The sequence below is a fragment of the Zootoca vivipara genome, chromosome 13 (assembly GCF_965207765.1).
Source record: "Zootoca vivipara chromosome 13, rZooViv2.hap1.1, whole genome shotgun sequence".
In the NCBI taxonomy this organism is placed as follows: Eukaryota; Metazoa; Chordata; class Lepidosauria; order Squamata; family Lacertidae; genus Zootoca; species Zootoca vivipara.
The window spans coordinates 50,568,640-50,595,379 of NC_142596.1; the positions used below are offsets into that span (position 1 = coordinate 50,568,640).

A 26,740-nucleotide genomic window follows, 5' to 3' on the forward strand; every position below is an offset into this window, starting at 1 on the left:
CCTAGTGATGGTTTCCCCCGCCTGTAAGGGGCCTACATAAAAGAAAACCCTAGTGGCCGCCTTGGTTTGCTGTGGGTTCCCCCCCCCCGGCCTGTCAGGGGCCTACATAAAAGAAAACCCTAGTGATGGTTTCCCCCCCCCCCGTCTGTAAGGGGCCTACATAAAAGAAAACCCTAGTGGAAGTCTCCCCGGCCTGTCAGGGGCCTACATAAAAGAAAAGCCTAGTGGTGTGATAATGGCCGCTTTGGAGGTTTGATTTGCTTGGTTGATGATGATGTCATTTGGTTTGTGGGTGTGGCTTAGATTTCACAGGAAGGGAGGGGGTGGAGGAGGGTACTACGCCACTTGAGGGCGCTGTTTGACTTGGTGGAAAAGCAGGTCTGCACCTGGGCAGGTGTGCGGTTTGAGGGATTTTTGCCCCCAACAACGCTCTAGGAGTGGCCTGGATCGTTGTGTCAAAATTTCTGGACGATCGGTCAAGCGGTTACGGAGAAAAGTGTCAAACGGAATTTCACGATTTTTACATTTATATATATACACACACACACACACACACACACACACCACAAAAGTGCCATTTGAGTATTAGACGAATGTAGGGGGCCGTTTGTTGCCTGATGCACTGCCTACTTTGAAGAGGAAGGCAAAGCTGTACCTAAGAGCTGCTAAGATCAGCTCCATCTGAGCATCATCGTCGTCATTTTATTTGTATGCCGCCATTCCACAGTTAAAACAGTGCTCAAGGCAGCTTACAATACGAAAAGATTTACATAGGTACAAACATAGCAAAGTAGTCATAAGAATAAATAAAGCACATCAAAAATTACATAACCAAACTGAACAATTTCCACATAAAAATAAAGATACAAAAAATTATCAGTACTGTACAGCAAAAACTCCTAACAAAACTTCTCCCAAAATACCCCAGCAGCAATACCCCAGCAGCAGTAGCAGTTCTTATGAAGCCTGTCGGGCCCCGCCCTGGGCCAGGTAGAGAGAGGCAGGGATGGGCTCTCAGGCTCCCAGCAGGTCAGAGCACAGTGCCTTGCAGTAGGAAATGGGAAAGAGCTCTTGGAGGGAGTTGAACCATAAAGGAGCAGCTTCCATTGAAAACTACTGTATTTTTCGCTCCATAAGACGCACTTTCCTCCTAAAAAGTAAGAGGATATTCTGTGCATCTTATGGAGCGAATGCACAGTCCCTGGAGCCGAATTGCCCAGGAGCGAAAAGCAAATCATGCTTTATTTTTTAAGAAAGAGCTAAAGGCTAACAAGAGGGAAAGAGAACCCGCTCAGCAGCCGATTGCAAGAGATCAGGAGGGAGATAAGAGAAGCTAGCTCCCTTCCTGGCCCCACCCCCTTGCCCAGGCCTCCATTGTTGTGTTTCCCCAGTGACATGTGACTGGCTGATTAGATCATCTGTCTGAAAACTGTAGAAATGGCGCCCTTTCCTTTCCTCTCATAAAGAAGCTGCAGAACTGTGAGTTGAACTCCATAAAACAGGATTTTTCCCCTTTGCAAGTTAAGCTGCACAACTTTGAGCTGATGCTCAAAAAAATTGGAGTTTTCCCCCTTTGCAAAAAACAACTGCACAACTGTGAGCTGATCCCCCCCCCAAAAAAACCTGGGGCTTTCCCCATTTGCAAAAGAAGCTGCACAATGCTCAAAAAATGGAGCTTTCCCCCTTTGCAAAAAAACTGCACAACTGTGAACTGATCCCCCCCCCAAAAAACTGGGCTTTTCCCATTTTCAAAAGAAGCTGCACAACTTTGAGCTGATGCTAAAAAAAAATGGAGCTTTCCCGTCCCCCTTTGCAAAAAAGCTGCACAACTCTGAGCTGATCCCAAAAAAGGGGCTTCCCCCTTTTCCTCCTCTAAAAATTAGGTGCATCTTTTGGTCATGTACGTCTTATGGAGCGAAAAATACGGTAAAAGGTGGTTGACCTCTAATATATCAAACGCATTGTGGCATTACAATAGGTAATGATTATAGACTTCCTTTCTTCTTCTGCACAAACAACTTTGAAGTTAGTGACAATGCAGTAATCTTAGCACTGATCTACATATTTCAAGAAAGGTAAATGGATAATACAGCATTCCTGTGTCTCCACCTGTCTACATCAAGATATATTTCAGGGAGCAGGGTGACATTAAACCATGACGTTCCTTCGCCTGCACTCCAAAGAAGGTAGCACATTTTGCTTACAAATTGGGATTACTCAGAGACATTAAAAATCCGCTAGTGCAACAATGCCAAGCAGGTTTGTTAATAAGCCTTTGAACAATTTTATGGAAGATTGATTCCCATGGAATAAGGTGGTAAATGACGTAAGAGGTGACCACCACCCCAAAATCAGGTAGCTTTTAATGGTACACATTGCCACCTCCTAAACGAGCTGCCTATCAGCAAAAACATGCAGGAACTCAAGGCCCTAATTTACTCCTATGATTCCCATTTTGCTTTCTGAGCACCAGTTTTATATACTCAAGACTTCTGACTAAGCATGTTTGTCACCAGTGAATTTTGGGGGGAAATGACACATTTTGATGTAAAAATGGTGTTCCATGAGGTCGCATTCTTCTAATTGATCCTTTTTGCCTAGGGTGGTTGTGACAAGGATAAAAATAGGGCCGTGTATATCACCCTGAACTCGGATGGAATAATGGAATACAATTGTGAATCACAATCTCTGCCAGTTGCTGCTTTTCTCTCTGGCATCGGTGTGCACCTTCTGTTTCTACTCCCTCCACTCCACTGATGTCACCACCTGCTACCCATGGGGAAATGGTAGCTTTTTTACCTGGCAGCCCTAAGCTGTGCCAAGCCAGCCTTTGTGAGTTGCTCTGAGTGAGTCTCTCTGGTTGACGCGATGGGTATCTCATCACCCAGATCCCCTAGCCCTGCACAGAGGAGGGTTGCCAGGGGCTCTGCTACTGCTACAAACACCCCCAGCTCAGCTACCATGAAGGATTTGAGGGCAGAGGAGCAGTTGGTGGTGAGTCTTAGCAGCAACAGCAGCTTTTGCAGCTAGTCAGCCGCTTCAGATGTCTCTTTTTAGAAAAAAAGGAATTTAAGAAGCTGCCTTCTACTGATCCAGACATAATTTAAATGAATGTAATAAGTGATGTACAATTCTTTGGGTGAAAGTGGGAACTGATAAATCTTAGATTGGTTCGAGAGCAGACTTCTATTTGTTGCAATTATATTCCATCTTTTCTGCTCCTAGAAGTCAAAGTGGAGTACATGGTTCTCTTCCTACCCATTTTATCCTCACAACAACCCTGTGAGGTAGGTTAGGCTGAGAGGCTGTGACTGACCCACGGTCATGCCTGGTGAGTTTCATGCCCAAGTGGGGATTTGAACCCTGGTCTCCTAGGTCCTAATCCAACATTCTTAACTAGTACACCACACTGGCTCTCTCCAGCCTAGTGCCTTCCATGTGTTTTGGTCTTGTAACAAGATGACTTGGTCCATCTTGCTCAATATGCCTTTCACTGCCTGGCAGCAGCTCTCTAGGGACTCGAGCAAATTCCTAGCCCCACTTGGTGATTCCAGGGACTGGACCTGGGATCATCTACAGCAGGCATCCCCAAACTGTGGCCCTCCAGATGTTTTAGACTACAATTCCCATCATCCCTGATCGCTGGTCCTGTTAGCTAGGGATCATGGGAGTTGTAGGCCAAAACATCTGGAGGGCCGCAGTTTGGGGATGCCTGATCTGCAGGTATAACAAGATTCTCTACCACTGATGAACAGCTCTTCTAGAGCTCATAGGATTGGAAGATCTGCCCTGTCCCCAAACTCAAGAGATCCTTCTGCAGAGAGGACAAGCACTTCCCTCATGCTCAGATACAGCCACACCGCTTTACATATCCCAGGGATGGTTATTACATGTGTGATCCTGGTGTTTATTATCTGCAGGTGTATGCAAACACATTTAAATAATAAATCCATTGCAAGGTACAATTTCTTACGTTGCTGGGAGAGGGATTGCTTGAAAGAGTCCATCAAACTCAGCTATCATTCAAAAATATTTGTTACATACCTGAGGTATTAAAAAAAAAATCCGAAAGGCAGTATGATTTCCTAGTTATGTACCAATTCATCTTAATGCTCTGGCAGTTTGGGGTATTGCACAAAGGAGCAGGGTAAACAGCCCTCAAAGAAATTCTAGCTCTCAAGGCCTCTTCTCATGAAGCAACAGCTAATCAAGGCTTGTTGTTGTTGTGAAAATAGATCTGTTCCCTGTAGGAATGGCGCTTGCAGCTTCAGGGCCAATCTCTGGCATATTCCCAACTTGATGACAATCCAGCTAAGAGCTAAAGTCAATTCCCTGATCTGAACATGTCCACTGTTTTTCACATTTTGTTCCCTTTCACCCCTCTGGATTTTGCCAAGATTTATTAGATCCAATAATCTAATGTCTTGGTGAGAGACAAACATAGAAGTGAAGTTAAAGCCAGTCTCTGTAGTGATGAATTTCTAGTGACTTCAGACAAACTTGGGTGGGTTTGCACAGTCACCCTCTACATCCAGACTGTTTTTCTTTCCAAAATGTGGCACCACTAACCAAACATATTTACACCAGCACAAAATTAGTACAGGGGGAAATTGTGCAAGAAGAGAAGAGCAAGATGCAGACCATAAAACTGGCACCGAATACACTGCATGCCATTGAAAGTGTATATGCTTGCCATATTTTGCCCCAGACACTTTTCGCCGGTTAAATCCCAGACATGTGGGAAACTCTGTAGGGCAACCCTAAAAGGGTGGTGCTCAAAACAGATATGCACAGGAGTGGCTCGCCATCATGTTATTGTTTGGATATTTGTATTGCTCAAAACGCCTTACTCTGAAAAACATTAATTTTCCTGCTCCATTTTCCTTAGTGTTTTACCTTCACGGAGGTGGTAATACTGCCTGGACTGTGAACATTTCACTTTAAGGGGGCTCACATGATGGAATCCTGTGCCATACAATTAAAATCCCCTTCATGCTGACGAGTAAAGGGAAAAGTTAGTACTAGTCTGGTCTTTGCCCTGATACATCCCCAAACTGCAGCCCTCCAGATGTTTTCGCCTACAACTCCCATGATCCCTAGCTAACAGGACCGGTGGTCAGGGATGATGGGAACTGTAGTCCAAAACATCTGGAGGGCTGAGGTTTGAGGATGCCTGCACTAGTTTGTTTCTTGCAGGATCTCTCTTCCCCCCCCCCCACCCAGAATAAAGCTTTCAATCATACAAACTCCAAGTAAACAGGACTGTGCAGAATTATTTGCGGCTGATGCCTTTTACACTGCATATGTGTTAAACGTTCCTCTTCAGCCAGGCCTTGGGCTGATTAAGCTTCCATGGCCTTTAAAATGTGATTATGAAAGGGGGAGTTGTTCTGGGTTTTTTTGCTTTGACTATTATTTGTGCTTCTATCCTGTATTTTTATCTTGTGAGCTGCCCTGAGATCTTTGAATGAAGGGTGATGTATAAATTTAGTTTAATAATAATAATAATAATAATAAGATGATGATGATGATGATGATGATGATGAAGATGCACAGTCCTCAAGTTGTGGGTTTCTTTTTACTTAGTCTGGTAGCCTGAGTAACTTGACAGTTCTTGTGTTACAGGAAACCCAATTCTTGTTTCTGCCTGCAGGTAGCTCTCCGGATCCGTCCCATCAATGCAGCTGAGGTGGAGGAAGGAGCAAACATTATAGCTCACAGATTAGGTGACCAGGTGAGAGGATGGGCAGGTAGCTGCGGGTTGTATGGTAGGAACCGTTTGGCATGACCTCTCCGAATAGAGATGAAAATGCCCCCTGTTTGGAACACCAATGGAAACAGAATGCTGCACACACCAGATGGGTCTTTGGCCTGATCCACCCGCCTGGCTCTTATGTTATTAAATAGCCCCAGGTTCGATCCCTGGCATCTCCAGGTAGAGCTGGGAAGAATATTTTGCTTATTAAATTTGTATCCCACTCTTTATCCAAGAAGACCAGGGCAACATACACAGCCACCCTCCCCTCCAATTTTTTTACCCTGTGAAGTAGGGTAAGCTAAGCAGAAGTGGCTGGCCCAAGGTCACAAAGGCAGCTTCTTAACTGAGTCGATATTTGAACCTGGCCCTCCCCAGTCCCAGTCCAACGCTAACCATTATGCTCTCTTTTAAGAACATCACATTTAGACAAACCGAGCAAAATGCATGCATATTTGCAAACCCAGATTGCAATTTTCTGGTTGCAGAATTTCATATGCAGGAATTCTAAAGTCATGTTATGTGTGTATGTGTGTTCCTCCCTTTATTAGTTATTGCATCCTTTCTCCACCCTGCCCTTCTTCCAAGATAGCAACACATGGTAACTCACAACCCAGAATACACAATGCAAAATACAATATTAAAAGATACAATAAAAGCAGCCTGAAATCAAAGATGAATCACCAGCAATAAATGATCAGCATCATCTGCCCCAAAATCAACACCAGCTAAGTCCCAGATGGTACAATATCCAGGAAGTGGTTGTTCCAGAGTCCATTGAAACAAAGGTGTTCCTGTTGTTGTTTAGTCGTTCAGTCGTGTCCGACCCTTCGTGACCCCATGGACCATAGCACGCCAGGCACTCCTGTCTTGCACTGCCTCCCGCAGTTTGGTCAAACTCATGTTCGTAGCTTCGAGAACACTGTCCAACCATCTTGTCCTCTGTCGTCCCCTTCTCCTAGTGCCCTCCATCTTTCCCAACATCAGGGTCTTTTCCAAGGATTCTTCTCTTCTCATGAGGTGGCCAAAGTATTGGAGCCTCAGCTTCACAATCTGTCCTTCCAGGGAGCACTCAGGGCTGATTTCCTTAAGAATGGATAGGTTTGATCTTCTTGCAGTTCATGGGACTCTCAAGAGTCTCCTCCAGCACCATAATTCAAAAGCATCAATTCTTCGGCGCTCAGCCTTCTTTATGGTCCAGCTCTCACTTCCATACATCACTACTGGGAAAACCATAGCTTTAACTATACGGACCTTTGTCGGCAAGGTGATGTCTCTGCTTTTTAAGATGCTGTCTAGGTTTGTCATTGCTTTTCTCCCAAGAAGCAGGGGTCTTTTAATTTCGTGACTGCTGTCACCATCTGCAGTGATCAAGGAGCCCAAGAAAGTAAAATCTCTCACTGCCTCCATTTCTTCCCCTTCTATTTGCCAGGAGGTGATGGGACCAGTGGCCATGATCTTGGCTTTTTTGATGTTGAGCTTCAGACCATATTTTGCGCTCTCCTCTTTCACCCTCATTAAAAGGTTCTTTAATTCCTCCTCGCTTTCTGCCATCAAGGTTGTGTCATCTGCATATCTGAGGTTGTTGATATTTCTTCCGGCAATCTTAATTCCGGTTTGGGATTCATCTAGTCCAGCCTTTCGCATGATGAATTCTGCATATAAGTTAAATAAGCAAGGAGACAATATATGTTATGTTTGTTAAATTAATTTTGGAGGAACCAATGAAAATTCAGTGTTAGTCTTTCAAACACTCTTGGTCTATCCATGCATGAACAGAATACCCCTTGAACCTTGCACACCCATGCAATCATTCATACTTTTGTCTCTTTCACTGGCTACGTTCTAGGTGCAGAACACTTATTTCAGTCCGCACTAAGACTAGCAGGCATGCATTGCAGCTAGTTGCCACCAGCCATCAAAAACCATTGAAGAAACATCTTCTACCCACTGGTGCCTATTGAGGCATACATATAGCTGTTAACTGTGCAAAGGATTAGCGACAAGACCAACAACCTAACACAGTACTGATATTCAGAGCTAGTGTGGTGTACCAGTAGTGTGTTGGACTAGAATGTGGGAGTTCAAATCCCCCACTCAGCCATGAAGCTCATTGGGTGACTCACAGCCTAATCTCTTTACAGCCTAATCTCCCTCTCAGGATTATTTTGGGGATTAAATGAGGAGTGGAGAAACCATGTATGCCATTTTGGCTCTTTGGAGAAAAAGTGGGATATAAAGGAAATGAATAAATAATATGGTGGCTGCTGTCTTGCTTCTTTCCATGTTTTCGTCGCTGTTTGGCATCTGTGCTCTAATTTGTTTCTGTTTTAGAAGGGTGTATGGTTTCTAATCTATTGCAAACAATTCCCTAATTGTGCATTTATCCAAGTTGCTGCCAAACTTTCTCTGGATCATTAGGGCAAATGGTTCCTTGAAGCAGTCCCTTGAGACTGAAGATGGCTTCTCCTGATGTTTTTTCAGTGGAGAGAAAGGAATATATTTTTCCTTCAGCGTGGGGAAAATTTACTCCCAGAAGAATCCAGCGAAACTAGGCCTGATCTTTAACTTTCCATTTAAGAAATCAAACTTCTATTTTCAACTATGCATGGGACCAAGGTCACATTCACGCCATGCATTTTAAAGACTCTTGTATAACATCAACATCATGGCTCCCTCCAAAGAATCTGGAGATGATGATGATGATTATTATTATTATTATTATTATTATTATTATTATTATTACCCCACCCATCTGGCTGGGTTTCCCCAGCCACTCTTGGCAGCTCACAATAGAATATTAAAAACTTGATAAGACATCAGACATTAAAAACTTCCCTAAACAGGGCTGCCTTCAATTGTTTTTTAAAGGTCAGGTACTTGTTTATTTCCTTGACATCTGATGGGAGGGCATTCCACGGGGCGGGTGCCGCTACCAATAAGGCCCTCTGCCTGGTTCCTGTAACCTCACTTCTTGCAGGGAGGGAACTGCCAGAAGGCCCTTGGAGCTGGACCTCAGTGTCCGGGCTGAGTGATGGGGGTGGAGATGCTCCTTCAGATATACTGGGCCAAGGCCGTTTAGGGCTTTAAAGGTCAGCACCAACACTTTCAATTGTGCTCAGAAATGTACTGGGAGCCAATGTAGGTCTTTCAGGACTGGTGTTACATGGTCTCGGTGGCCACTCCCAGTCACCAGTCTGGCTGCTGCATTCTGGATTACAGTAGTTGCAGTTTCTGGGTCACCTTCTTTTTTTTTTCCTTTTCCTTTTTAAAATTTTAAAAAGCCTTTACTAATTCACTTTAAAAATCAGTACAGAAAAGAAAAGAAAAAATACAAATTTTCCTTCAAAACAATATAAGCCACCCAAATCATAATATACAAATTAAAATAAACTTCCAAACTATAACACATCACTTGTCTTGTAATTATTTAACATCACTTGTGTTACTTTCCTCATAGAATAAAGCACTTTATATATTCCCTTCTTATCAATTTTTCCTCCAATTTCCCCTGTGTCAAACTAATCCAAACAAATCACTAGCTCCGTTTTTGTATTCCCCCCCCCCCCGAAATATTCTTCTAAATATTTCCATTCCTTTTTGGACCTTTGTTTTGGTATATTTCTAATTGCTGCCGTCATTCTGGCTAGATTCATAATTTTTATTAATTTTATCTGCCACTCCTGGATTGTGGGTTCCTCTTCTTTTTTCCATTTTTGGCCTATCAACAATTTTGCTGCTGCACAGGCATAGAGGAAGATATATTTTTTTATCCTCTGGTAAATTTCCAGGTATCAGACTTAATAGAAAATATTCTGCCTTTTTCTTAAATGTGACCCTTTACATTTTTTTTCATCTCCTCATAAATTTCCCCCCAGAATTTGTGGGTTTCTATACAACCCCACCACCTTCAAAGGTAGCCCCATGCAGAGCGCGATGCAGTAGTCCAAGCGAGAGATAACTAGAGCATGCACCACTCTGGCGAGACAGTCCGCGGGCAGGTAGGGACTCAGCCTGCGTACCAGATGGAGCTGATAAACAGCTGCCCTGGACACAGAATTGACCTGCGCCTCCATGGACAGCTGTGAATCCAAAATGACTCCCAGGATGCACACCTGGTCCTTCAGGGGCACAGTTACCCCATTCAGGACCAGGGAGTCCCCCACACCTGCCCGCCTCCTGTCCCCCACAAACAGTACTTCTGTCTTGTCAGGATTCAGCCTCAATCTGTTAGCCGCCATCCATCCTCCAACCACCTCCAGACACTTAGACAGGACCTTCACCGGCTTCACTGGTTCTGATTTGAAAGAGAGGTAGAGCTGGGTATCATCTACAATAGATGTATGGCAACAAAAGAAGATTATCTGTGTTTTAAATGCGAGTTGGATGTAGAATCTGCAAAAGCACAGATGGTTTTACACTGGATTTTGAAATGGAGACTTAGCCTGTATCCAGCCCTATCCTGGGAGCGCCAGATTCAATGCTTGAAGAGCCAAACAGCTGGTTCGGTTCTAAGTTGTCACCATCGCTACGCTTGCCCATGCTAAAGTTGTGAATCCATTTCTCCATAACAGATGGTGGTTTTGATGGATCCAATGGAAGACCCAGATGACGTTTTGCGAGCTAACAGGTCCCGGGAGAAGGCATTCATCTTTGACATGGTGTTTTGCCACAGGGCAACCCAGGTAAAATTAGATTTCTCACTCGTCTCTTAAGCAACCTGGATGCCATAGGCAGGGCCAAGGTGCAAAGTTTGATTGAGACCTTTAGATGTCCAGAGCACTGACATGATTATAAGGGGGGGCAGGGAGCATATGTAATTCAGAGCAAAATGCCAAACCGTCAAATGAAATTTTATTTTTTGAAGTGGCACAAAACTTACAGTACATGTGTGCTGAAACATACATGCACATATGTCATGTGCAACACAGGACAGGAATCCAAACTACGTTAGTGGAAATCCCCCCTGGTTTAGGAGGGTATAAGTAATAAAAGGGAACAGAGAAGTGGGGGAAGAGTGTGGAGAGCAGTGTAAGGAAATCTAACAAACTTCTGATTCTTCCTAAGATGACTCCATTGATGCTTTTGATTGAAATATCAATTGCCCAATTGTTTTTAATAACAATAAAAAACCTTTGTGCATGTGTGTCCCTGTTTTGCTGGTGTCCTCCTGAGCCTGTGCCTCAGGGTTTTGCTGGTGTCCTGAGTCTGGCTATTGGGTAATCCTGCACTGTCTATTGATCTAAAACAAATCTGTGCTGCTTCAGCAGCTACACTTTGGAACTCCCTGCCTCTTGATATCAGCAGGTTCCTTCACTGCATTCTTTTTTGGTGCCTGATAAAAAACATTCTTGTTTAGACAAGTCAATCCAAAGGATTAAAAATGCTGATGTGAGTTTTAACCTGCTTTAGTCAAACTTTTGGCATGTTTTATACTATTTTGGTATTTTTTGCTTGATGTTATTGGTTTATCTTTATTTTTTAACAACCAAGCAGTGTATAAATTTTATGAAACAATAATCAAGCAAGCAAGCAAGCAAGCAAATGTGTTAGAAGCATTGCAGGAAGTTGGACTGGAAGACCCTCAGGGTCTCTCTCAGCTCTGCAATTCTATGTTTCTGTGAAATAGCTTTCTGAATACTAATTTTAAAATGGAGAGATATTTGTGAGGAAGGATCTCTCTACCTCCATCTCTCTTGTACATTTGCTCTGAGCAGTTTCACTTAGGAAGATATGATCTGTTTGTTTTCATCCTGAATCTTCTGTCTAACTCACTGGGGATGGCATTACCAAATTCTAAGCCTGAAGCAGAGTTGAGAGCTGGACGTCTCCCTGGGGAATGAATGAGGTCATATTTTCCTTGCCTGTTACTGGTACAAATCTTTCTTAAGGTTCGTTCTACAGATGATATGTGCTGATCTGAAGCTTGCCCTGTTAGGCCAGGTTGTGTCATTTCGTATCCACCTCCACCCTTCCTAGGGTTTGGGGAGCAGGTGTGAGGGCTCTGGCAGGGCCCTAGAATCTTTCTCAAATCTTCCCAAAGCCTAGTTAGCACTTTCCTAGCTTTGGGAAGGAGGTGGGAGGCCTCTAGGAACCTGCCAGGCCTTGAGCCTCCTTCCTGAAGCCCAGTGCCTTGGGAAGACAGTGAGGGGGCTGCAAGGTGGGCGTGTGCCAAATTTTGGCCTTGCTCCACACCTGCGTGACAAGGCAGTGTGTGACCTGCAGGTTCTGTGTCAAAGTATTCTTGCGACCCACTTGGTATTCAAGTGTTACTGGACTCCAGTTCCCAGCAGACAGAATGATGGGAGTTGGTGTCCAGCATCATCTGAAGATCCACAGATTCCCCACCTCTGCATTAAGCTCGACCTGAGAGCCAGTGTGGTGTAGTGGTTAAGAGCGGTCGACTCCTAATCTGGGGAACCGGGTTCGCGTCTCCGCTCCTCCACATGCAGCTGCTGGGTGACCTTGGGCTAGTCACACTTCTTTGAAGTCTCTCAGCCCCACCCACCTCACAGGGTGTCTGTTGTGGGGGAGGAGGGGAAAGGAGATTGTTAGCTGCTTTGAGACTCCTTCGGGTAGTGCTAAAGCGGGATATCAAATCCAAACTACTACTCTTCTTCTTCATCATCATCATCTTCATCTTCATCTTCATCTTCTGCTCCTTATTGTTCCTAGGAGGAGGTGTACCTGTCCACAACAAAAAATCTCGTCGAAGGAGTCATTTCTGGCTACAACACAACCATTTTTGCGTATGGCCCCACAGGTAAAGTGGTGGATGAGATATGCGATGCTGGTGTCAGAAGTGGGCACGGTTGGGCAATGGCTAATAGATTGCAAGATATTCTTCCATCTCCCATTCAGTCATAACCCTGGATGACATCCAGCTGTTATATGGGAAGATTCTAAAGGAGGTTTGAGAGGAGAATTAATACAGAAAGCCTCTCAACTGGAAAGAAAATCCAAGAACTAACCAAGAACACAGAAGAGCTTGTTCCCTCAGACTATGCATAAAATCGGAAATGATAAGAAAACAATGACTATCATAAATTGTGCTCAGGTGGAAAGAATATTTAAATATTTAAAACGATGATGTTTCATAAAAGGCAACAAACCTGGTATACTGTTAGCAGCACAAATGAGAATAAGAAGGCACATGGTTAAAAACATGATTACTAAAGCTGTTGATTTTTATGGCAAAAATTATATATAGAATCCCAATAGCCATAAGATCGGGGTGGGTTTTTTCAGGTAATTGATTTGCCAAGCATGATGTCAGATGAAACAAATAGCCTGGTTTAACCTGTAACAACAGAAAATGTATGGGAATATTTTTTTAAAAATAAGTTTTTAAAAAACAACACCCTAAGGCCCCAAGACCTGGTGGATTTGCATCCAAATTCTGCAAAATAATTTTGCATTTAGCATAACTTAAGATGGCAGGTAGCCACAATGGATGGGAACCCAGGCTTGGGTCCCATTCAAAAGTCTACCACTGAAATGAACCTGGGGGCCCAACAGGGAGAGTGATGATGGGGGTGGGGGCAAGGCTGGGCTGGGCTGGTGATTGATCCTCCTGAGGCCTAGGGGACCAGGGTCCTTGGCCAGTGTCCAGCCTGACCCAACCTGATGCCAGGCCAAACACCAGCATGGAGAAAACACTTACCTCTTGCCACTGCGTGGTTAGCAAGAAAGGGTCTGTGTATGGACAACGGTGCCCAGAGGGCAGGAGGTCTTCTTGAGTGCACCTTTCCCCAAGCAGGTAAAACCTGGTGCAAGCCCTCCTGAAAGGCTAGGGACTACGAACAGGATTTAGAATCATAGAATCATAGAATCCTAGAGTTGGAAGAGACCACAAGGGCCATCCAGTCCAACCCCCTGCTGAGCAGGAAACACCATCAAAGCATTCTTGACATATGGCTGTCAAGCCTCTGCTTAAAGACCTCCAAAGAAGGAGACTCCACCACACTCCTTAGTAGCAAATTCCACTGCCGAACAGCTCTTACTGTCAGGAAGTTCTTCCTAATGTTTAGGTGGAATCTTCTTTCTTGAAGTTTGAATCCATTGCTCCGTGTCCGCTTCTCTGGAGCAGCAGAAAACAATCTTTCTCCCTCCTCCATATGACATCCTTTCATATATTTGAACATGGCTATCATATCACCCCTTAACCTTCTCTTCTCCAGGCTATTTGAAGTATGAGCAACAGAAAGAATTAGGACTTACAGTGGTACCTTGGTTCTCAAACTTAATCCGTTCCGGAAGTCCATTCCAAAACCAAAGCCTTCCGAAACCAAGGCACACTTTCCCATAGAAAGCAATGCAAAATGGATTAACCTGTTCCAGACTTTTAAAAACAACCCCTAAAACAGCAATTTAACATGAATTTTACTGTCTAGGAACTAGGAAGAGGGCCTTCTCGGTGGTGGCGCCTGCCCTGTGGAACGCCCTCCCAACAGATGTCAAAAAGGAAAACAACTACCAGACTTTTAGAAGACATCTGAAGGCAGCCCTGTTCAGGGAGGCTTTTAATGTTTAATAGATTATTGTGTTGTATTTTTCTGTTGGAAGCCGCCCAGAGTGGCTGGGGAGACCGGCCAGATGGGCGGGGTATAAATAATAAATTATTATTATTATTATTATTATTATTATTATTATTATTATGTCTAACGAAACCATTGAGCCATAAAATGAAAGCAATAAACAATGTACTGCAGTCACACAATCAGTCAATCAGTAGCTGAACTGGGTTCCACACAGTCACAAAAACAAAACAAAAAGAGCCGCAAAACCAAAAACGCAAAATTAATAGCAAAAACAGACAGACCTCAGCAGAACACTCAAAACAGAAGTGTGGCACTCAAAACAGAGCACGTTCGCATTCCGAAAAAAGTTCACAAACCATAAGACTTACTTCTGGGTTTGCAGTGTTTGGGTTCCAAGTTGTTTGAGTACCAAGGCGTTTGAGAACCAAGGTACTGCTGTACGGTAATACTGTATTGTTATGACAGGGTGCACCAAAAGGGCAGCAAACAAAATCACCGTGGAAGACGGGGTGGGAAGTCGACAAAACAAAAAACAAAATTAGATACCCACCTCCCTTGTGTTTTTAACCAGGTGCTGGGAAAACCTACACTATGCTGGGGACGGATTCTGAACCCGGCATTTATATCCGCACCCTCAACGACCTCTTCAGAGCTATAGAAGCCACCAGTGGGGACATGGATTATTCCGTCTGCATGTCGTACCTGGAGGTGAGAGGGCTGGGCTGTGAGCCGTCAGAGGTGGACCTGAGGCAGAAGGGGCTCAAAGTTGACAGCTCAGGGTGGAGACACTTGCTGGCAAATGAGGGGCTGTGGCTCATCTGCCCTACTTGCAGAAGGTCCCGGGTTCAACCCCCAGCATCTCAAGAGACTCCTGCATGAAATCTAGGAGAAAGGCTACCGGTCAGTGTAGACAATACTGAACCTAGATGGGCTCCGTATAAGCTTCCTATGTTCTAAGTGGCATCACTTGTGGATGGAAAATCCGAACGGCCTCTAGCCCTACTCAGCAACACCACCAGGGATGCATTGCAGGTCACACCTGTGGCTCCTGGGTGTCAGGAGCTGCCCACCTAGGCTGCAACTGGGGACCCCCAGCTGCCTCATGCAGTGAGCCCCCAAGGCTACAGGGCTGGAGAGACTCCCTGCCTGGGCAGGCTGACCATTGGAACCTGTCTCTCTGCCCTAAACCCACCTCTGTCCTTTGTCCCCCTTTCCCTTTCCGAAGATTTATAATGAAGTCATCCGAGACCTTCTGAACCCATCTTCGGGATTTCTCGAGCTGAGAGAGGACTCCAAGGGGAGCATTCAGATTGCAGGGATAACGGAAGTCTCCACCACAAATGCACAGGAGGTAAATTTGACTGGCCTTCGATGGGGAAGAATGCCAGAGCTACAATTTCCAGAGTGGTTTAATAATAATAATAATAATAATAATAATAATAATAATAATAATTTTATTATTTATACACTGCCAATCTGGCTGGGTTTCCCCAGCCACTCTGGGCAGCTTCCAACAAATTATTAAAATACAATGGTCTGCTAAACATTAAAAGCTTTGCTAAAGAGGGCTGCCTTCAGGTGTCTTCTAAAAGTCTGGTAGATTTTTTTTTTTAACAATCAATCCCTCTCCACAGGGGATTCTGGAAGTTGTAGCACAGGGTGGGTGGAGGAATAGGAATCTCCTAAGAACAACGAGGCCCCCCCCCCTCTTTCCAATTTGGCTGCCTGCGAAAAACATGGTCGCACAAGTTCCTGACGTGAGCCATGGCTGATCCTGGCCGCCCGTCTCCCCACTCGCCTGACTTTTGCTAGATCATGCAGCTGCTGACGAAAGGGAACAAGGAACGGACTCAGGAGCCTACGGCAGCGAACAAGACCTCTTCGCGTTCCCACGCAGTCCTGCAAGTGCTGGTGAAACAGACAAGTCGGGTGAAGGACATCAATGAGGAAGTGAGGGTAGGGAGGCTTTTCATGGTGGACCTGGCCGGATCGGAAAGAGCAGCCCAGGTGAGCTTGACTATTCCCTCCTCTACCTCCCACCCCCCAATCGGTTCACCTCCCAAGTGTAATGACTCAGCACGGGGGCCCCTGCTTCTGGCCTGGAAGTCATAGAATCACAGGGTCGGAAGGGATCCCGAGGGTCATCTAGTCCACCCCCTGCAATGCAGGAATCTTTTGCCCAACGTGGGGCTCAAACTCACTACCCTGGGATTAAGAGTCTCATGCTCTGCTGGCTGAGCTATCTGAAAACCCCTTCTTTTTTCCCGTTGAAAACAATTGATCCACTGCATCCTTCACAGACACAGAACTGGGGCAAGCGAATGAAGGAAGGGGCCCATATCAACCGGTCGCTGCTCGCCTTGGGAAACTGCATCAATGCGCTGAGTGAGAAGGGGGCCAGTCGGAACCAGTACGTCAATTTCCGAGACAGCAAACTCACACGTTTGCTGAAGGTACCGCCGCTTTCCTACTTGGGGGAATTAGCAAGCCAATCCCAGGTAACCATTGCATAAAGCAGTGGTCCTCAAACTTTTTTCTCTGGGCCACACTTTCCAAATAAAAATCTGCTTGCGCCACACCAAATTTTCTATTGATAAAAAGTACATTGGAGAACGAAAACAAGCAACTTCTAGCAGTGCTTGATTTAGAACAGGGTTCCCCAAACTAAGGCCCGGGGGCCAGATGCGGCCCGCGAGGCTCATTTATGCGCCCCCCGGCAACCCCCGCCACCCGCTCTTACCGGCGCGGCTGCCCACTTCTAGGTCGCCGGGAGTGTCAGAAATAGCTTGTGCGCATGCACAAGCATCAGTTCTGACGCACTTCTGTGTTGGAGGCCGAAGCGCATGAGCACAAACGATTTCCAGTGTTCTGGCAACCTGGAGGTACGCCAGAAATTGCATGTGCGCACACGTATGGGCGCGCACTCCGGCCCGCAGCACGATCGGCGCTGGCAGCATCGGCCCTCAGCACGGTAAGTTTGGGGACCCCTGATTTAGAACATAGATCACAACTACTTTTTGTCAGAAAAGATATTTTGAATATTTTGATAATATACTGCACTTAAATGTTTCCTTGAATCTCTTCACCACAGTTGCCATCCTCTCCTGCCACACCCTTTGAGAGCCACTGGCATAATGATTACAGGCAAGGGAGGCATCTCACATTTTGGGGTGCCTTTAAGCTGCCAGGATTTTGCAGGAGCTATTCCATCGCATCCTGGTTCTTTCTACAGTTCAAGAGCTGGGGTGGTGTAGCAGGTAGAACGCTGGCTTGATTCAAGGAGGCCCAAGTTCAAATCCACACAGAACGATGAAGCTTACCGGGTGGCCCTGCTCCAGCCATATTCTCTTAATCTGCCCTACCTCGCAGGGGGGTTGTGAGGATAAAACCGGGGGGGGGGCAGGAACCATGTATGTCATTCTGAGCTATTTGCAGGAGCGGCAGGTAAAAAGGAGCCAGAAATCAAAATGTTCTCCCAGCTGCTGAGCGTATTCTCCCAGAGATAGTTGGGACTTCAGTAACGTAGCAGATTATTGCTTATATATGAGAGTCTTTAATAGCACTGCTTTCAGAGGGCTGAGCTTGACTAGCCATTAAAGGTAAAGGGACCCCTGACCGTTAGGGCCAGTCGCGGATGACTCTGGGGTTGCGGCGCTCATCTCGCTTTAGTGGCCGAGGAAGCCGGCATTGGTCCGTTTCCACAGACAGTTTTTCCGGGTCATGTGGCCAGCATGACTAAGCCGCTTCTGACAAAGCCAGAGCAGCGCACAGAAACGCCGTTTACCTTCCCGCCGGAGCGGTACCTATTTATCTACTTCCACTTTGATGTGCTTTTGAACTGCTAGGTGGGCAGGAGCTGGGACCGAGGAACTTGGAGCTCCCCCCCGTCGCGGGGATTCGAACCGCCGACCTTCTGATCAGCAAGCCCTAGGCTCTGTGGTTTAGACCACAGCGCCATCCACCTGCGTCCCTTAATGGCTAGTGAAATATACTCGGAGTCGAGAGTGAATTTCATGCTCTTTATTCAGCTCATATTCATCAAGGAGAAGAAGAGAAGACGAATGGCTCTTTTCCCAAAACCATCTGCTTATATACATTATTTACACAATGGGCCTTGCGTGATTGGCTACTTCAGGGCTACACCTGTGGGCCAATTATATTGTGGATTGACTTCTGCCTGCAGCCTGATTGGCTGCTCCTACAGGCCAATCAGGTAGCAGATTCACTTCTGCCAGCCGCCTGATTGGCTGCTCCAGCAGGCCAATCAGGTTGCGGATTCACTTCCACCTGGAGTTGGATTGGGTAGCTCCCGCTGATTCTGAATCCTATTGTTCTAGGATTCAGCTCAGTACATAACACCCCTCCCCTCTAAGTTCCAGTCCTGCCCGGGAAGTTGCATTCGTAGTCCCCAAGGTCTGCTGGCCGCCTCCGTGTGCGTTGTGGCCTGGGGTGTTCCTTGGTCAGGGGTTCTGGTTCTGGCTCGTGTTCCGAGGCTGCTGGCTGTGCCGGGGCTGTCTGGTCTGGCGCCACTGAACCACTAGGTTGTGACTCTGGTTCCGGTGTCCTTCCAGCCTCGGGGCGCCCCTCTGTGCCTACTGCTTCTGCTTCCCCTGCCCACCCCTCTCGCTCTACAGGCCTCACTGCCCTGCTGTCCCCTTGGGACCCCTCTGTCCCGCTCTCCTCCCGGGTTCCTCCTGGGAATCGTCGCCGTAGCTGGTCGCAGTGGCGGCGCCAACATTGCCCCCCTTCCGTTAGTACCTCGTACGACACGGGACCGGTCACCTTGGTGACTGTGGCGGGTACCCATGCTGGGCCTGCCCCAAAATTCTTTGCATACACTGGGTCCTGGGCCACAAATGTCCGGGGGTTCCTGCCTTTCCCCACCACTACCTCATCCTGAGCTCTGTCGGGGTGAAGTCGGTCCAGTCTAGTTGCAAGGCGCCGGCCCATGAGTAGTTCAGCTGGGCTCCGGCCCGTCGTTGTGCTTGGGGTGCTGTGCTGTGCTAGAAGAAATGCGGCAAGGCGGTATTCCCAGTCCCCTTGTGTTATGCGGCGGAGGCTGTCCTTGGTGGTCCGCACCATGCGCTCCGCTTGGCCATTGGTGGCAGGGTGGAATGGTGCTGAGCGGATGTGGCGGATGGCGTTCTGCGCTGTGAAGGTCTGGAACTCCTCTGACGTGAATGCGGTTCCATTGTCCGAGACGAGGGTGTCAGGGAGCCCGTGGGTTGCAAACAGCTTACGTAGTACCCGGATGGCTGCCGCCGTAGAAGTGGACGGTACCAGTGCGACCTCCAGCCATTTGGTGTAGGAATCCACCACTATGAAGAATGTTTTTCCCTGGAAGGGGCCAGCGAAGTCCACGTGCAAGCGTGACCATGGATGTCGGGCGGACTCCCAGGGCTGGACTGGGGCCCTTGGGGGGTCCGGGCGGGATTCTTGGCAGGTCTGGCAGTGTTGAACCCAGGCCTCTATCTCTCTGTCAATCCCCGGCCACCACACATAACTCCTGGCAAGGGCCTTCATCCTCACTACCCCTGGGTGTGTCTCGTGTAGGGCTGTGAGGACCCTTTTGCGGAGGGGCTGGGGAACAACGACCCTGCTTCCCCATAACAGGCACCCCTTGTGGGCCGACAGTTCATGTTTGCGGTTTGTGTAGCCAGCGAATTCTGGCCCGGGGCTGCTGCTGGGCCATCCTCGCCACACCCAGTCCAGGACCCGGGAGATGACCCTATCTTTTGTGGAATGGTGCGCAACTTCTTGTGCCTGAATGGGTCGGTCGGGAAGCAGCTCCAGGGTCATAACCTCTTGCGCAGGCGCTGGGTCGGGGCCTGTTTCTGGTAGTGGTAGCCTGCTGAGTGCGTCTGCGTGGCCCATCGCCTTCCCAGGGCGGTGGATTAGTGCATACTGGTAGCCGGCAAGGAAAATTGACCACCTGAGGACACGTGGAGACAACACTTGGGGGTCTGCTTCTCGGGGGCAAACAGGCCAAGCAACGGCTTGTGGTCAGTCACTATGGTAAAGGGCCGCCCGTACAAGAAATCATGGAATTTTTTTACGCCCTTCACGATTGCCAGACCCTCCTTGTCAATCTGTGAGTAGTTTCGTTCGGCTGCAGCAAGCGTCTGGGAGAAGTATGCCACCGGCACCTCTCTTCCATCCGGGAGTTGGTGTCCCAGGACAGCGCCGATGCCATAGGGAGAGGCGTCGCATGCCAGCACCACTGGCAGCCTCTCGTCGAAGTGTGCCAAGACCGAGTTCGAGACGAGCAAGTCCTTGACTGCCTGGAATGCGGCCCTTTGTCGCTGGCCCCACACCCAAGGGGCCCTTTTATCTAGGAGTCTGTGTAGGGGCTCCGCTACCGCTGCCTTATGGGGAAGGAAGGCATGGTAAAAGTTCAATAGTCCCAAGAATGACTGAAGTTCGGGCTTGCTCTTGGGCGCTGGGGCCTCACAAATGGCCCGTACCTTGTCACCGGTTGGATGGACCCCTTCTGCGTCCACCTTAAATCCCAGAAAGTCCACCTGCGGCACTCCCAGTAAACACTTTTCCCGCTTCACCTTGAGGCCCGCCGTCTGGAAACGGTGCAGGACGGAGCGGAGGCGGTCCTCAAATTCCTCTGGTGTGGGCCCAGCGATCAGTACATCATCGAAGAAGGGGGTGACGCCAGGAATCCCTTTAAGGAGAGAGTCCATTAGATTCTGGAATATGCCTGGTGCCACGCTAACGCCAAATTGCAGCCGCTTTACTCTGAATGCCCCTCTGTGCGTCACAATCGTCTGAGCCTCTGCTGTGGCTTCGTCCACAGGCAACTGTTGATACGCTTGGGCCAAGTCCAGTTTGCCAAAGATTTTTGACCCAGCCAGGGTGGCGAGGACATGGCTGACCACTGGCACTGGGTATGCATGGGCCGTGAGAGCCTTGTTTATGGTGCATTTGTAGTCTGCACAGATGCGGACCGAACCGTTAGGCTTGACGGGTGTGACAATTGGAGTTTCCCAGGGGGCGTTGGGCACCGGCTCCAGCACTCCTTGCTCCACGAGCCGGTCCAATTCCTCGTCTATGCGGGGTTTCAGGGCGAACGGGACCCGGCGGGCCTTGTGCCTGATGGGTCGTACAGCGGGGTCTAGCTGTAGGGCAATGGGGGGTCCTGTATATCGTCCCAATGCCCCATCGAAAACCCCTGGAAACTCTTTGCATATGGCGTCCACGTCCACTTGTAAGCTAGTGCGGTTCACCCCGGTAACGGCTAGCCCCAGAGGTCCAAACCATGCCAGTCCCAGTAAGCTAACGTAGGGGCCCTTAACTACCAGCAAGTCCAATTGTTGCTTTCGCCCTCGATATTGCACCCTGAAGGTCCCCACCCCTATTGTAGGGACCTTACGTTTCTGGAAGTCCCGGAGGGTGAATGGGGCCGGCCTTAGTTTGGGACCCCCATTAGGGCACAGTTCCCTTAATGTTCGGGCCGAGATTATGGATAGAGTTGAACCCGTGTCCAGCTCCATGCGGCATGGGGCTCCCTCTATCTGTACCTCTATATAAATTTTCTCTGTGCTGGGATGGGGCAACTGGAATACCTGGTAGTCCGTGATCTCCGTCGAGTTGCCTTGGTGCATGGTGCCGTGTGACCTGGGGCTCCTGGGTCGGTCATCTGATGCTTGTCGACGGGTGAGTCGAGCCCGACACACCCGGGCGATGTGTCCCAATTTTCTGCACTGCCTGCACTCTGCGTTGCGGAAACGACAGGTCCTCCTCTCGTGGTTCTCCCCGCAGCTTGCACAGTTCCCTCCTTCTCGTCGAGGCTGCTGTGGTGTGTGTGCTGCTTGAGTGCGCCGCTGTACTCGGTGTACTTCCTCCCTGTCAGATTCGGATTCGTCGGTGAGGTCTTCGTGGTAGACCCTCGGTTGGGATGGCGGGGCCGGTCGTGCCTCTTGCGTTGACCTCTCGGCGGCTTCGGTTGCCAGGGCTTCCTCCAGAGCAATCTGGAACGTGAGGTCTTTTTTGGCGTAGAGGCGTCGTTGCAACATCTCGTCCCTCAGGCCACCGACGAGGCGGTCACGAAGCATGTTCTCCAACTCTGAGAAGTTGCATAACCGGGCGGCTTGGCGGAGGGAGGTCACATACCCAGTTATGGTTTCCCCTGGGGCTTGCCGCTTTGCGTAGAAGGCATTTCGGCAAGCTACCACCGAGGGCTGTGGTGAGAAGTGCTCCTTCAGCCGTTCCATTATTGTTTTGTAAGAGACGGTAGCGACATCTCTAGGTGCAAGGAGAGCCCGGGCGATTTCAAACGTCTCCTCTCCACAGACGCTGAAGAATGTCGCCCTCTTCATGGCATCGTTGGTGACTTCTTTCGCTTGCAGGAGGAAGTTGAAACGGGCGGCGTACCCTTCCCAGTCTCCTGATGCTGGTTTGAATGGCAAGAAGCTGCTGTCGGTTGCCATTCTGGGTTCCTTGGGTCCTGGAGCTGAAGCCTGGATGCACGGTGCGATGCAGCGGTGCAGCAGGTGGCGGTGCTGCGGTGCAGTGCGTGGTGGCGGTCAGCTCAGCAGGATCCCATCCTCGTCGCCAGTGAAATATACTCGGAGTCGAGAGTGAATTTCATGCTCTTTATTCAGCTCATATTCATCAAGGAGAAGAAGAGAAGACGAATGGCTCTTTTCCCAAAACCATCTGCTTATATACATTATTTACACAATGGGCCTTGCGTGATTGGCTACTTCAGGGCTACACCTGTGGGCCAATTATATTGTGGATTGACTTCTGCCTGCAGCCTGATTGGCTGCTCCTACAGGCCAATCAGGTAGCAGATTCACTTCTGCCAGCCGCCTGATTGGCTGCTCCAGCAGGCCAATCAGGTTGCGGATTCACTTCCACCTGGAGTTGGATTGGGTAGCTCCCGCTGATTCTGAATCCTATTGTTCTAGGATTCAGCTCAGTACATAACAGCTAGCCATGACTAGCCAGCTATAAATGGAAATGTCACCCATGTAGGACTCACTGGGAGGTAACAGCAGGACGGTGATGATTGCTCACGTCAGCCCGGCCAGCACCTCTTTTGAAGAATCTCGGACCACCTTGATCTACGCTTATCGAGCAAAAAACATCAAAACTCGGGTAAGGCGCTACGTTCTGCTTCCTGCTTTTAAAAACTATTTATTTATTATTAGATTCTTACAACACATTACAATGCCATGCGCACACAAAATAAAATGCCCCACCTTAGCCCAGAAGATAGAGCATGGGTAGGCAAACTAAAGCCTGGGGGCCGGATCCAGCCCAATCGCCTTTGAAATCCGGCCCGCGGACAGTCTGGGAATCAGCGTGTTTTTACATGAGTAGAATGTGCCCTTTTATTTAAAATGCATCTCTGGGTTATTTTGTGGGGCAAAAGAATTCATTCATTTCCCCCAAAAAATATAGTCCGGCCCCCCACAAGGTGTGAGGGACAGTGGACCAGCTCCCTGCTGAAAAAGTTTACTGACCCCTGAGAAAGAATGTCGGCAACACATCCAAAATTACATCCAAATGACATGATTAGTGCCTATTCCAGACAACCGTTTGTATAGAAGACAATACACAATTTATGGTGACCAAAAGGTTTTACAAATGTGAGGGAAGTCCTCTGTTTTACTTTTCAGCTGTACAGTATACATAATAAAGCTGTACCAGTCAGCTGGAAAAGAGTCTGTTCTTCAAACCTCGTGTTGATTTTGTTGGTTTTTCCATGAGTGCTACCAGTTTGTCAAAGAAGCAACTCCTAAATTCTTCCAGTATCTTCCTATTACGAGCTTGGCTGCTGCAAAAGGCAACTTATATGGGGTTTGAGCTGTGTTATCTCCTGTAAAAAGACGGAGCTCTGGACAGGTTCTGCTTCCTAAAACAGAAATGCAAGAATTAAGACCAGTCCAATTCCATTTGCCGCCTGAGGCTTCCACCTTCCCTGTCTGTGGTCACATTCACACCATATACTTAAAGCACAATGGTGCCTCTTTCAACAGTCATGGCTTCTCCCAAAGAATTCAGGGAGGTGTAGGTTGTTGAAGGAGACTCTTCTAATCCCCCCAACAGAGATGCAACTCCCCAAGTTCCCTGTGAAAACGGATTCAGAGTTAAACCACCTTAGGAACTATAGTTCTGTGAGGGGAATAGAGGCCTCCTAACATTTCTCAGCCCGCTTAGCAAACTACACATCCCAGGGTCCTCTGGGGCTGGCAATTACAATTGACTGTGGTGTCCTAATGCTTTTAAACATATAGTGTGTGTGCTGCCTGGGTATACAAAAGCAGACCAGACTGGTAGAATAATCTTATTGCCTCCACAGTAGGATAATTTGGGTGTGGGTGTGCAGGGCAGGGCAGGCTACATGGCAACAATATCTCCCAACATGTTGCTCCCACACCCTGCTCCCCAGCGTCTGAGGCGGCTGCAGGACCCTGCCTAATGGTAGGGTTGGCCCTGATAAGAATGATCTTGCCATGACATAGCAGATCATGTACTAACGGAGACTAAGGCCCTTTCGGCTGCTGAGATTGTCAGAGGGGGCCTTCTTGGAAGTTCCTCTGCCCTCAGAGGTTTGAGAGGGTAGGGCCTTCTCTGTGGCAGCACCTTCATTCTGCAGGTTTCAGAGAATGCTGAAGGCATAGCTGTTTACCCTGGCTTTTGACACTTGAGGTTTATGTTTTTAAGACCCACCTTATTTTTACGGTTGTAAGTTGTTTTGAATTGTTTTTAATATTGGTGTTTTGATGCTGTAACCTGCCCTGGGACCTTCGGGTGAAGGGTGGACAATAAAAATATATATAAAATTCAGCCTCAAATCCACATTAAACTCCCTTATTGATTCACCTTGAGTGGTTTTTTTAAAATTTATTCCAGCACCACCCTTCTTATGCTCTTACCAATACAGTCGTACCTTGGTTGTCAAACGGCTTAGTTGCCGAATGTTTTGGCTCCTGAACGATCGAAACCCAGGAGTGTTCCGGTTTCCGACTGATTTTCGGAAGCCAAATGTCCGGTGCGGCTTCTGATTGGCTGCAGCCAATTGGAATCCGCGCCTTGGTTTTTGAACGGTTCCAGGAGTCCAATGGACTCCCGGAACACATTCTGTTCGTCAACCAAGGTACAACTGTACTTGATTTTCAGTAGAAGAGATAACTCTTCATTCGCAGCTGCTGTTTGCATCAGGTAGTATTTTAAAACTGGATGCATCACCAGGTGTTCTCTGACCCGGCAGGTGAAGCGCAACCTCCTCAACGTCTCATACCACATTGCGCAATACACCAGCATCATTTCGGACCTGCGCCGGCAGATCGAATGCTTGAAGGCGAAGCTGGAAAATCAAGAGAGGGAGAAGTGCCTTCTTAGTCCTGCGGTCAAAGATGTCCAAGGCAGAGGAGATGGAGGTGGTTGTGTTGTCCTCTTCACTGTCTTGCTCCGTCCAGTAGGGCTTGCTTCTAAGACGCCCAGAATTGCACCCTAAGCCTGGGGTGGAGAAAACTGTGGCACTTCAGATGTTGTCAGACTCCACCTCCCATCAGAACCAGGCAGCAATGGTCAGGAATGATGAGAGTTGTACATCCAACATGGATGGATTGCGGCAAGTTCCCTCATGCCCTTGGCTCTTTGACTGGTCCTACAGGTGGTTGTTGGATTCCAGCTCCCAACAGCCCTAGACCATGTGGCCAGTGATCAAATCAAACCAAACATTTATTGTGATGTTCAATGACCAGCATTTTGTGACAATAATTTTATTAATTTTCAATCATAATCCAATAATAGCCTCATTATAACAATACCAATTTATAATGCAATCAATAATATCAATCCTTCAAATACCAGATTATATAATTTAGATGGGCCCCCACATGATAGAATTGATGATTTGATTATTTTCTTTATTTCTGTGTTCCAAAATCTTCATGATTTCAGTTACATTCCAGTCATAATAATAATCCCTTATACAACAGCTGCAATATTTATAACTTCTATTTGTGTTGACATATTAAATGATTTATAAAACTATGGGTGAGGCAATGACCAGCATTAAGAAAAGGATAAGAAGCAGATGTGTCTATAATAGAGAAAAATAAAATAAAACAACTAAACATAGCAGTGAATCATAGAATTGTGGAGTTGGAAGGAACCCAAAGGATCATCTTGTCTGACCCCCTACAAGGCAGGAATCCCAGCTAATGAGTGAAATAAAACAGGCACCATTTTTTTAAAAAAAGTTGCAGTCCCGTCACCAACTCCAAAGAGAGAAATTCCATGATATCGGGTCCTGGGCAGATTTTGCCTGCTTCAGCACAGAACATGGCCACACTGCGAGTGATAGATGCTCTTTGATCTGAAAGGATTAAAAGGAACATAAGGCGTTTCTGATCCTCCTGGCAGGTTTAGTAAGAGGCGCTTGATAAAGGTTTAGCACAGGTGTCAGTAGAAGGAGCAG

At 47.5% G+C, this 26,740-nt stretch overlaps 1 protein-coding gene across 1 annotated transcript in view; it reads left to right on the forward strand.

Annotated features, from left to right (window-relative positions):
• The first annotated feature begins 2,724 nt into the window (after nt 1-2,724).
• The window catches only part of LOC118092922 (kinesin-like protein KIF19), a 39,038-nt gene continuing 15,022 nt past the window's right edge, over nt 2,725-26,740 (forward strand). The window contains exons 1-10 of the mRNA XM_088656791.1: nt 2,725-2,994; nt 5,654-5,734; nt 10,330-10,440; nt 12,431-12,518; nt 14,867-15,003; nt 15,521-15,646; nt 16,108-16,302; nt 16,596-16,748; nt 23,284-23,406; nt 25,526-25,694. Of these exons, the coding sequence (XP_088512917.1) occupies nt 2,869-2,994; nt 5,654-5,734; nt 10,330-10,440; nt 12,431-12,518; nt 14,867-15,003; nt 15,521-15,646; nt 16,108-16,302; nt 16,596-16,748; nt 23,284-23,406; nt 25,526-25,694 (1,309 nt within the window). The 5' untranslated portion in view covers nt 2,725-2,868. The remainder of the gene's footprint in view (nt 2,995-5,653; nt 5,735-10,329; nt 10,441-12,430; nt 12,519-14,866; nt 15,004-15,520; nt 15,647-16,107; nt 16,303-16,595; nt 16,749-23,283; nt 23,407-25,525; nt 25,695-26,740) is intronic.